The sequence below is a fragment of the Balaenoptera ricei genome, chromosome 3 (genome assembly GCF_028023285.1).
Source record: "Balaenoptera ricei isolate mBalRic1 chromosome 3, mBalRic1.hap2, whole genome shotgun sequence".
NCBI lineage: Eukaryota > Metazoa > Chordata > Mammalia > Artiodactyla > Balaenopteridae > Balaenoptera > Balaenoptera ricei.
Window position 1 is genome coordinate 101,438,518 of NC_082641.1, and position 12,949 is coordinate 101,451,466.

At 37.7% G+C, this 12,949-nt stretch overlaps 1 protein-coding gene across 4 annotated transcripts in view; it reads left to right on the top strand.

Annotated features, from left to right (window-relative positions):
• Positions 1-12,949, top strand: part of LOC132362459 (zinc finger protein 474-like) — a 100,463-nt gene that overhangs the window by 49,868 nt on the left and 37,646 nt on the right. For all 4 annotated transcript variants that reach the window (XM_059916948.1, XM_059916945.1, XM_059916947.1 and 1 more), the window contains exon 4: positions 12,191-12,371. In XM_059916948.1, coding sequence (XP_059772931.1) covers positions 12,191-12,371 — 181 coding nt within the window. The remainder of the gene's footprint in view (positions 1-12,190; positions 12,372-12,949) is intronic.

Below are 12,949 nucleotides of genomic sequence, written 5' to 3' on the forward strand. Positions count from 1 at the left end.
CTTATGACAACGTGACATGAATGTCTTCATTTATGACCCATACCAATTATTTTGCTTACATGCTTGGTTAAATACTACATTTGGCTCATACTTTCCATATGGAGTTTTAAGAAATTCATTATTCTCAAAGTAAAAAGAATAACTTCTTATTTTCAAACTTCAAAAACCTGCATCTAATTAATCTTTCAAGTAAATAAACATATAAAAATAAGAAGGAACTTTTGGATACTTTGAAGATTATTACTTCTGCTTTACTCTTTCTCTTAGGTCTTGAATTCCCTAAATATTGATAAAGTCACTTTTCAAGTGTTAGACATTGCTACATGGCTAATAAGAAGGAAGGATAAAGAACTATTTCATTATTTTGATTAAGGTAGTATATTGACATAGGTCAGTATAGAAAAATAGAATAAAAATATTTTTCCTCAAACAATGTGCTTTTTGAAAGACTTGCCTCATCCCGGAAGTAACTCCACTTTCCATTTTGCTTGGTCTGCATTAATTGTGGATTTACTCATCGAGAATCTGTTATTTCTGCTCGGGCATGCAGAAATCACAAAACTGTTTCCTTCTGATTTTGATCTTGCCCTGTGCTTTTTCCACTGCAGATGTAACCCCCAAGTGTCTTCGTTAAAAGCAAGCTGATTCTAAAACACGCACATATTTCACCATGTTTTATTTCCCCAGTGGAGACCACACGACCAACTTAATTTGGTTCTGCTTTCATGCCACCCCAGTGTTACTTCAGAAATATTGAAAAAGGTCATTTAATTCCACTGCAATTTCTTGCAGCTCAACTTAACTGGGTCTTTTCCATTATTCTGTGAGTATTCTTCCCTAATTGAATCACTATTTTCCACAGTGCTTAATCCCAGTATTTTTCACTATTCTATTTCCCAGAATCAGAAACTCGTCATTCTCTAAAGATCACTTTACCTCATACTTACAAGACTAAATTCATTTTATATTAGCTTCACTAGTGCCTCGCTTCTCTACAATAATCTTTCTCTAACTCCACCTATTTTATTTTTCTTCCTTTTCCCCTTCACATTTCCAGTTACACCCTTGACCCCATCTTCTCTTGCCTCCTCAGAGACCTTTTTCTATTGATTATCCCTTTTCTCTTATCTTAGTTCCCCAGCCAGGGATTGAACCCAGGCCCTCGGCAGTGGAGGCTTGGAGTCCTAACCACTGGACTGCCCGGGAATTCCCAGGCCTACAGTTTCTTATTCTCCATCCCAAACACTCGTATCCCCCAAAGAGCACAAAAACAAATCTTTCTTACCTCTACTTATCTCTCAAATTTTCTTTCTGTAAACTTTGGGAAAGTGTATTCCTCTTCTTCTTGACCTAATCTTTAACTCCTAACAATTTAGTTTTTATTCTTATCACTCCTTTGAAACTAAACTATCCAAAGTCACTGGCTTACAACCTACTGGTAACCAGATCTACCTGCCTTCCTCAGCCACCCATTACTCTCTGTAGCATTTGACAGAGTTGATGACACCAACTTTCTGGAACCAGAAGTGTTTCCAGAATTCTGAAGGGAGTCTTTTTTTCTCCATGCCCAAGTTTCTTTAACTTCAAACTTGAACCTTTATCTTTTTAGGCTGCAATTTCCCTTGCTCGATCTCCTTATTGTAGATATTCTCCTGGGAATTTTTCTCCATACACTCTCTATATATGCCTCTTCTAGAATTTTTATGGTTTTAAACCTCTTTTCTGTGCAAACAGTTCTGAATCCCACTAATCCTGAATTACAGGCCTCTGTTTCTTATTTTGCCTGGACTAATTTGTGTTTAAGTTCTACTAATACATCAAACTCAACAGGTCCAGAACAGAATCCCTTTATTCTCCTCCACCAACCTGTCTTTCCAGATTTCTCCCTTTCTGTAAGTGACATCACCATCTTCCCTGTTATTTAGAATAAAACATTGGTGTTCTCTTGGACCCATGATTTACTTACCCCCCAGAGCCATGAATGCTCAAGCTCTCATAGATACGCTGCCCTGCTACTCCTTTTATATACAGCCAAACAGACTCTCCTGCAGTGAAGTTATAGGTTATTTCCCTGTCTAACAGCTTCCTATCACTTACAAAACAAAAGCCAGATCTTAGCCTGGCATTCATGGTTGCTCACAGCATGGCCGCCGCCTACCTGTTTGATTCTAGTTCTCAGTGCTGCACTGAGCATCAGGCAAGCTGAATTATTTGCTATTCTCTGTACTAACCTTCAGATTCCTGTCCATGGGGCTTTGCTCATGCTGTCTTTGCTCAGCCTCCAAAATCTTTCTCCATCCTTCCCAGCCCTTGTGGTCTAAATTTTACCCATTCTTCAAATGCTACCTCCTTAAAGCTTTCCCTGATCTTCACAACTGGAAGAAACATTTCCAACCTCTGAATTTAATTACATTTTAATAATATAGCCATATTATTTTCTTTGGCTTCACGTTTATATGAATTTTTTCCCTTCCTTTTACTTGTAATCTGTTTGTGTCTTTAAGTTCATAAAGTGTGTTTCCTTTTTTTTTTTATAAATTTATTTATTTATTCTTGGCTGTGTTGGATCTTCGTTTCTGTGCAAGGGCTTTCTCTAGTTGCGGCAAGTGGGGGTCAGTCTTCATCGCGGTGCGCGGGCCTCTCACTGTCACGGCCTCTCTTGTTGCGGAGCACAGGATCCAGATGTGCAGGCTCAGTAGTTGTGGCTCACGGGCCTAGTTGCTCTGTGGCATGTGGGATCTTCCCAGACCAGGACTCGAACCCGTGTCCCCTGCATTGGCAGGCAGATTCAACCACTGCACCATCAGGGAAGTCCCAATAAAGTGTGTTTCTTAAAAGCAACATATAATTGGGTCTTGCTTTTTTTTTTTATCTAGTCTGTCAATCCATGCCTTTTAATTGTGTTCTTTGGTCCGTTTATATTTACCCCAATTATAAATATACATAGAATAATGTCTACCACCTTGGTGTTTTAATCATACTTGTTCCTCCTCCTTTATTTTTCGTTTTTTAAATTTTTAAATTTTTTTCAGTTTTATTTTCGTTTTATTTTTTAAAATTGTATTGAAGTATAGTCGATTTATAATGTGTTAATGTCTGCTGTATAGCAAAGTGATTTAGTTATACATATACATATTATTTTTCATATCCTTTTCCACTATGGTTTATCAAAGGATACGGAAAATAGTGTGTTATACAGCAGGACCTTGTTGCTTATCCATCCTATATATAATAATTTGCATCTGCTAACCCCAAACTCCCAACCCTCCCCTCCTCTACCCCCTCTCCCCTTGACAAACACAAGTCTGTTCTGTATGTCTGTGAGTCTGTTTCTGTTTCATAGATAAGGTCATTTGTGTTGTATTTTAGATTCCACATATAAGTGATATCATATGGTATTTGTCTTTCTCTTTCTGACTTACTTTGCTTACTACAATAATCTCTAGGTCCATCCATGTTGCTGTAAATGGTATTATTTCATTCTTTTTTATGGCTGAGTAATATTCCATTGTTTATGTGTGTGTGTGTGTGCACACGCACGTGCGTGTATGTGTGTGTATATATATATATATATATATATATATACCACATTTTCTTTATCCATTCTTCTGTTGATGAACATCAAGGTTGTTTCTGTGTCTTGGTTATTGAAAATAGTGCTGTTATGAACATAGGGGTGCATGTATCTTTTCAAATTATAGAGTTTTTTTTCTGGATATATGACCAGGAGTGGGATTGCTGGATCATATGGCAACTCTATTTTTAGTTTTCTGAGGACCCTCCATACTGTTCTCCATAGTGACTGCACCAATGTACATTCCCACCAACAGGGTAGGAGGGTTCCTATTCTCCACACCCTCTTCAGCATTTGTTATTTGTAGACTTTTTAATGATGGCCATTTTGACCGGTGTAAGGTGTGGTACCTCATTGTGGGTTTTGTTTTTTAACATCTTTATTGGAGTATAATTGCTTTACAACGGTGTGTTAGTTTCTGCTGTACAACAAAGTGAGTCAGCTATACATATACATATATCCCCATATACACTCCCTCTTGAGTCTACCTCCCACCCTCCCTATCCCACCCCTCTAGGTGGCACAAAGCACTGAGCTGATCTCCCTATGCTATGTGGCTACTTCCCACTAGCTATCTATTTTACATTTGGTAGTGTATATATGTCCATGCCACTCTCTCACTTCGTTGCAGATTACCCTTCCCCTTCCCCGTGTCCTCAAGTCCATTCTCTACATCTGCATCTTTATTCCTGTCCTGCCCCCTAGGTTCTTCAGAAGCTTTTGTTTTCTTTTTCTTTTTTTTAGATTCCATATATATGTGTTAGCATATGGTATTTGTTTTTCTCTTTCTGACTTACTTCACTCTGTATGACAGACACTAGGTCCATCCACTTCACTACAAATAACTCAATTTTGTTTCTTTTTATGGCTGAGTAATAGTCCATTGTATATATGTGCCACATCTTTTTTATCCATTCATCTGTCAATGGACACCTAGGTTGCTTCCATGTCCTGGCTATTGTAAATAGAGCTGCAATGAACATTGTTGTACATGACGCTTTTTGAATTATGGTTTTTTCAGGGAATATGCCCACTAGTGGGATTGCTGGGTCATATGGTAGTTCTATTTTTCGTTTTTTAAGGAACCTCCATACTGTTCTCCATAGTGGCTGCACCAATTTACATTCCCACCAACACTGTAGGAGGGTTCCCTTTTCTCCACACCCTCTCCAGCATTTATTGTTTGTAGATTTTTTGATGATGGCCATTCTGACTGGTGTGCAGTGATACCGCATTGTACTTTTGATTTGCATTTCTCTAATGATTAGTGATGTTGAGCATCCTTTCATGTGTTTGTTGGCAATCTGTATATCTTCTTTGGAGAAATATCTATTTAGGTCTTCTGCCCATTTTGGGATTGGGTTGTTCGTTTTTTTGGTATTGAGCTGCATGTGCTGCTTGTATATTTTGGAGATTAGTTCTTTGTCAGTTGCTTCATTAGCAAATATTTTCTCCCATTCTAAGGGTTGTTTTTTTGTCTTGCTTATGGTTTCCTTTGTTGTTGCAAAGCTTTTAAGTTTCATTAGGTCCCATTTATTTACTTTTATTTTTATTTCCATTTCTCTAGGAGGTGGGTCAAAGCAGATCTTGCTGTGATTTATGCTATAGAGTGTTCTGCCTATGCTTTCCTCTAAGAGTTTTATAGTATCTGGCCTTACATTTAGGTCTTTAATCCATTGTAAGTTTATTTTTGTGTATGGTGTTAGGGAGTGTTCTAATTTCATTCTCTTACATGTAGCTGTCCAGTTTTCCCAGCACCACTTATTGAAGAGACTGTCTTTTCTCCATTGTATATTCTTGCCTTTATCAAAGATAAGGTGACATATGTGCATGGTAGATCTCTGGGCTTTATATCCTGTTCCATTGATTGGTATTTCTGTTTTGGTGCCAGTAGTATACTGTCGTGATTACTGTAGCTTTGAAGTATAGTCTGAGGTCAGGGCGCCTGGTTCCTCCAGCTCAGTTTTTCTTTCTCAAGATTGCATGGCTATTCGGGGTCTTTTGTGTTTCCATACAAATTGTGCAATTTTTTGTTCTAGTTCTGTGAAAAATGTCATTGGTAGTTTGATAGGGATTGCCTTGAATCTGTAGATTGCTTTGGGAAGAATAGTCATTTTCACAATGTTGATTCTTCCAATCCAAGAACATGGTATATCTCTCTATCTGTTCGCATCATCTGTAATTTCTTTCATCAGTGTCTTACAGTTTTCTGCATACAGGTCTTTTTTCTCCTTAGGTAGGTTTATTCCTAGGTATTTTATTCTTTTTGTTGCAATGGTAAATGGGAGTGTTTCCTTAATTTCTCTTTCAAATAGTGTATAGGAATCTCTTACGGAAAGAGATTTCTGTGCATTAATTCTGTATCCTATTACTTTACCAAATTCACTGATTAGCTCTAGTAGTTTTCTGGTAGCATCTTCAGGATTCTCTCTGTATAGTATCATGTCATCTGCAAACAATGACAGCTTTACTTCTTTTCCGATTTGGATTCCTTTTATTTCTTTTTCTTCTATGATTGCTGTGGCTAAAACTTCCAAAACTTTGTTGAATAATACTGGTGAGGGTAGGTAACCTTGTCTTATTCCTGATCTTAGGGAAAATGGTTTCAGTTTTTCACCATTGAGAACGATGTTGGCTGTGGGTTTGTCATATATGGCCTTTATTATGTTGAGGTAAGTTCCCTCTATGCCTACTTTCTGGAGAGTTTTTATCATAAATGGGTGTTGAATTTTGTTGAACGCTTTTTCTGCATCTATTGCGATGATCTTATGGTTTTTATTCTTCTGTTTGTTAATATGGTGTATCACACTGATTGATTTGCATATATTGAAGAATCCTTGCATTCCTGGGATAAATGCCACTTGATCATAGTGTATGATCCTTTTAATGTCTGTTGGATTCTGTTTGCTAGTATTTTTTTGAGGATTTTTGCATCTATGCTCATCAGAGATATTGGCCTATAGTTTTCTTTTTTTGTGACATCTTTGTCTGATTTGGTATCAGGGTGATGGTGGCCTCGGAGAATGAGTTTGGGAGTGTTCCTCCAAACTTTTGGAAGAGTTTGAGAAAGATTGGCGTTAGCTCTTCTCTAAATGTTTGATAGAAGTTGCCTGTGAAGCCATCTGGTCCTGGGCTTTTGTTTGTTGGAAGATTTTTAACCACAGTTTCAATTTCAGTGCTTGTGATTGGTCTGTTTATATTTTCTATTTCTTTTGGGTTCAGTCTCGGAAGGTTGTGCTTTTCTAAGAGTTTGTCCATTTCTTCCAGGTTTACCATTTTATTGGCATACAGTTGCTTGTAGTAATCTCTCATGAGCCTTTGTATTTCTGCACTATCAGTTGTTGCTTCTCCTTTTTCTTTTCTAATTCTATTGATTTGAGTCTTTTCCCTTTTTTTCTCGGTGAGCCTGGCTAATGGTTTATAAATTTTGTTTATTTTCTCAAAGAACCACCTTTAATTTTATTGATCTTTGCTATCATTTCCTTCATTTCTTTTTCATTTATTTCTGATCTGATCTTTATGATTTCTTTCCTTCTGCTAACTTTGGGGGATTTTTGTTTATCTTTCTCTAATTGCTTTAGGTGTAAGGTTAGGTTGTTTATTTGAGATGTTTCTTGTTTCTTCAGGTGGGATTGTATTGCTATAAACTTTCCTCTTAGAACTGCTTTTGCTGCATCCCATCCCAGCTTTTGGGCCTTTGTGATTTCATTGTCATTTGTTTGTAGGTATTTTTTGATTTCCTCTTTGATTTCTTCAGTGATCTCTTGTTATTTAGTAGTGTATTAGTTAGCCTCCGTGTGTTTGTATTTTTTACAGTTTTTTTCCTGTAATTGATATCTAGTCTCATAGCACTGTGGTCGGAAAAGATACTTGATACGATTTCAGTGTTCTTAAATTTACCAAGGCTTGATTTGTGACCCAAGATATGATCTATCCTGGAGAATGTTCCATGAGCACTTGAGAAGAAAGTGTATTCTGTTGTTTTTGGATGGAATGCCCTATAAATATCAATTAATCCTATCTTGTTAATATATCATTTAAAGCTTTGTTTCCTTATTTATTTTCATTTTGGATGATCTGTCCATTGGTGAAAGTGGAGTGTTAAAGTCCCCCACTATGATTGTGTTACTGTCGATTTCCCCTTTTATGGCTGTTAACATTTGCCTTATGTATGGAGGTGCTCCTATGTTGGGTGCATAAATATTTACAATTGTTATATCTTCTTCTTGGATTGATCCCTGGATCATCATGTAGTGTCCTTCTTTGTCTCTTGTAATAGTCTTTATTTTAAAGTCTATTTTGTCTGATATGAGAATTGCTACTTCAGCTTTCTTTTGATTTCCATTTGCATGGAATATCTTTTTCCATCCCCTCACTTTCAGTCTGTATGTGTCCCTAAGTCTGAAGTGGGTCTCTTGTAGACAGCATATATACTGGCCTTGTTTTTGTATCCATTCAGCCAGTCTATGTCTTTTGGTTGGAGCATTTAATCCATTTGCACTTAAGGTAATTATCAAAATGTATGTTCCTATTACCATTTTCTTAATGGTTTTGGGTTTGTTTTTGTAGGTCTTTTCCGTCTCTTGTGTTTCCTAACTAGAGAAGATCCTTTAGCATTTGGTGTAAAGCTGGTTTGGTGGTGCTGAATTCTCTTAGCTTTTGCTTGTTGTAAAGGTTTTAATTTCTCCGTCAAATCTGAATGAGATCCTTGCTTGGTAGAGTAACCTTGGTTGTAGCTTTTTCCATTTCATCACTTTAAATATGTCTTGCCACTCCCTTCTGGCTTGCAGACTTTCTGCTGAAAGATCAGCTGTTAACCTTATTAGGATTCCCTTGTGTGTTATTTGTTGTTTTTCCCTTGCTGCTTTTAATATTTTTTCTTTATATTTAATTTTTGATAGCTTGATTAATATGTGCCTTGGCATGTTTCTCCTTGGATTTATCCTGGTTGGGACTCTCTGTGATTCCTGGACTTGGTTGACTATTTCCTTTCCCATATTAGGGAAGTTTTCAACTATAGTCTCTTCAAATATTTTCTCAGTCCCTTTCTTTTTCTCTCCTTCTTCTGGGACCCCTATAATTCGAATGTTGGTGTGTTTAATGTTGTCCCAGAGATCACTGAGACTGTCCTCAATTCTTTTCATTCTTTTTTCTTTATTCTGCTCTGTGGTAGTTATTTCCACTATTTTATCTTCCAGGTCACTTATCCATTCTTCTGCCTCAGTTATTCTGCTACTGATTCCTTCTAGAGAATTTTTAATTTCATTTATTGTGTTGTTTATCATTGTTTGTTTGCTCTTTAGTTCTTCTAGGTCCTTGTTAAACGTTTCTTGTATTTTCTCCATTCTATTTCCAAGATTTTGGCTCCTCCTTACTATCATTACTCTGAATTCTTCATTTGTTACAAATGAATTCTTCATTTGTTTGGTCTGGTGGGTTTTTACCTTGCTCCTTCATCTGCTCTGTGTTTCTCTGTCTTCTCTTTTTGCTTAGCTTACTGTGTTCGGGGTCTCCTTTTCACATGCTGAGGTTCATAGTTCCTGTTGTTTTTGTGTCTGCTCCCAGGGGGTAAGGCTGGTTCAGTGGGTTTTGTAGGCTTCCTGGTGGAGGGGACTGGTGCATGTGTTCTGGTGGATGAGGCTGGATCTTGTCTTTCTGGTGGGCAAGACCACATCCAGTGGTGTGTTTTAGGCTGTCTGTGACCTTATTATGATTTTAGGCAGCCTCTCTGCTAACGGGTTGTGTTGTGTTCCTGTCTTGCTAGTTGTTTGGCATGGGGTGTCCAGCACTGGAGCTTGTTGATCGTTGAGTGGAGCTGGGTCTTAGCGTTGAGATGGAGATCTGTGGGAGAGCTCTCGCTGATTGACATTACAAGGGGCTGGGAGGTCTCTGGTGGACCAATGTCCTGAACTTGGCTTCGCCACCTCAGAGGCTCAGGCCTGACACCTGGCTGGAGTACCAAGACCCTGTCAGCCACACAGCCAGGTACGTGGGGAGCTTCTTTCCTTTTGGGAAGTCTGATTTCTTCTGCCAGCGTTCAGTAAGTGTTCTGTAGGAGTTGTTCCACATGTAGATGTATTTTTGATGTATTTGTGGGGAGGAAGGTCATCTCCACATCATATTCCTCCACCATCTTGAAGGTCCTCTCCCTGCCTTTTCTTTTAATCCTCTGTTCCTCTTTTCCTATCTTTCTTTGGGGGATGGTTAACTCATCAATCTTTTAAAAAATATTCTCTCTTCTCATTGACTTTTTAGTTATTCCTCTTGACATGACTTTGTACTTTAGTGGTTATTATAGAGGCTAAAACATGCATCTTTAGCACATCACATTCTATGTTTAAAAAATTACTTCAGAAAAATCTAAGAATTCTATGACAATCTATTTCCAGTTTTTAGTCCCTACAATTTGTGCTCTTGTTTACTATAACTTTACACATTAGAGAACATAAACTCCATTTTCTTTTGTTATTATTTTTCTTTAAAGAGCCCATGGTCTAAAATGATTTTGTCATATATATGTATAAAAATTAGAAACATTTTTTAAAATAGTGTTTTAATTTATTGACCTATTTGCATTTTATAGTGTTTTTCCATTCCTTCTTGCAGAACCAGATTTCTAGCTGATATTTTCCTTCAGCATTTATAATGTCTTTTAACATTTCCTGTAAATCAACTCTGCTGAGGAAATTCTTCCACCTTTTGTCTAGATAAAGACATCTTTAGGACTTCCCTGGTGGTCCAGTGGTTAAGACTCTGTGCTTCAACTGCAGCGGGCATGGGTTGGATTCCTGGTCAGGGAAGTTCTGCGTGCCACATGGTGCAGCCAAAAAAAAAAAAAGATGTCTTTATTTCACCTTCATTTTTGAAAGATATTCTTACTGACTATGGAATTTTGAAATGACTTGATAGTTTTTTCCTTTAAGCATTTTTAAAATGTCATTCTCTTGTTTCCTGTTCTTCATTTCTTTTTTTTTCTGATGAGAAGTCACCTGAAATTCTTATCGTTTCCTTATTCCGTTGTATGTATTGTTTCTGTTTGAGAGCTTGCAAGCTTATCTTTGGTTTTTAGCAGTTTTACTAGTATATATCTAGTTCTGTTTTTTTGTTTATCTTGCTCAGATTTCTCTGAGCTTCTCAGATATGTCATTTTTAGTTATGTTCAATGCATTATAGGCTTTAAATTCCTCTATGGTAAACTGCCCCAGCTTTGTACTTAGTGTAAGGCCTGGAGCCAAAGGTCTCCTCCTAGTTCTTCTACTACACCTTTAGACTCCTGTGGACTCTACATGTCTGTAACAGAGGGGGGTTCCCTCTTAGTGCTCCCAAGCCTCCCCAGAAGTATACTGCTCTTATCTGGGACTAACACATGGCTTAATTCTCCAGCTTTACCATCACATTTAGGCAGGCCCTATGTTCCTGAATTGGTGAGCGTTTCTTTCAATGCTCCTGACTCTCTCCAGTGTTGGACTGTCACCCTCTGTTACTAGGTGCAAGACCCAGTGGGTGGGAAAGTTTCTATAGACAGGACCTGTATGCTGCACCTCTGAAGGATTCACACTCAGCTGTCCTGCCCTTATCTCCGTGGCCGACAAATGTTGTTTCTAATTCATGTAAAGTTGAAGTGTGGGAGTTGTTCTCTTGTTTCTGCTGATCTACCCTCAAACTGAGGCAGTCCTTTCAGTTCATTAGTTTACCTGGCAACTTTGAGTATCCAATAGGCTCAAAAATTATGTTTCTGCAGGCTATCTGATTTGTTCTCATTGTTTAGGTGGGAGAAGTGTTTCTTGTAATGTTCTATATCCTAGACAGAAGGGTTATATCCTTAACTCTTCCTTAGATTTGGTTCTCCCCGAAACAAACGTTAAGAAAAGGATTTTAGTTCAAGTAGTCTGAGGGGAGGTGATCCCAGGAACCCCAGTAAAAGTAGTGGGAGGAGAGACAGGGAAAAGAAGGAAGTCTACATAGTGTGTTAATGAGTAACTGTGATACAGTCTCACTGGGGGCTTCTGGAGGACTGTATGGAAACAGCCTAAGTGAGCAAGCTGGGTCTTTATCCACCAACTCCTATGTGTAATTGATTAGTTGTCCTGCCTATAAGTGGAGTCTACGGCAGATCAAAAAAGGCAGAGACTCGCAGGTGCAGCAGAAATTTTATACATGAAGGAATGTGAGAGGGCACAACAGTGTCTGTTAAAAACTCTCTCTGTGCCAGTTAGGACATTTATTACTTTATTTCTCAGGCATATTGATGTACTGAGAGGATGATTCATACCTGATTTATCTTTGTATTCTCCCAGCATGGAGAAGAGTCAGAAGACAATCAATCACTATTTATTCAATGAGAAAATACCTTTTATAAAGTATCAATATGTAAAATTCTGGTTAGCTCTTCTTCATTTCCTGTCCTCCTCCCAACCAACATCCTTACCCCCCACCTCAATCACTCAGGTAGTATAGTTTATTCTCTTAACCTGCCAAAAAGGTTAAACTCACCAGAATGGTTAGACTTTTTAAAAAAATTTATTGATTTTTCTAGCTAATTTAAATGTATTATAATTTAAAAGTATAGTTTCCAAACCTGAACTTTATCTAACAGATATTTTGTATTACTTGCAGCCAACAATGATAAGGCATCCACCAACAGTTGTTTGCTACATTTGTGGTCGTGAATATGGAACAAAATCAATTTTCATCCATGAGCCACAATGTCTGAAAAAATGGCATAATGAAAACAACTTGTTGCCTAAAGAGCTAAGGAGACCAGAACCGAAAAAGCCAGAAGTCAGGACCATTACTGGTAAGTTTTTGGAAAAAAAAGACTTGAGTGTATAAGGGAAGACTTTTCTCTCTAAACTTAAAAGAGTAGAGGTATTCTTTTATTACTTGTTCAAGTAACTGAAATCAGCAACATTTACTGTCTAGGCTACAGCCAAATAGAAAAAACAGTTCCAGAATACCCGACCAAAGTGTTGTCTTCAGATGCTGAGACATAAAGATACTATATCCTGGCAAACCGTACAAGGAGAGGGACTCACTGGTATTTGCTATATTTCCCAAAAGTTACTTTGATATATTATCAAACACAAATCTTTAAAATTTTGTAGCTTAAAAAACCTTTGGGGACATCTGGAAACATGTTTTCAAATATGAATGTGTTTTAGTGTTCAAAGAGCGGGAGGACCAAAGTGAAATGCTTATAGGGTCTGCTAGTCAGGATACACAATTGAATAAATTTGTCCATGTGTGGAAAAAGGGAAGGTGGGGACTAGGAGTGGGAGAGCACTGCCTTTCTAAAGGAGACAGCTGCTACCCAGTTCCAGCTGGTGTTACACTTAAGAAATATAGCCTTAAATTTACTGTGATGTATCTTTTAAT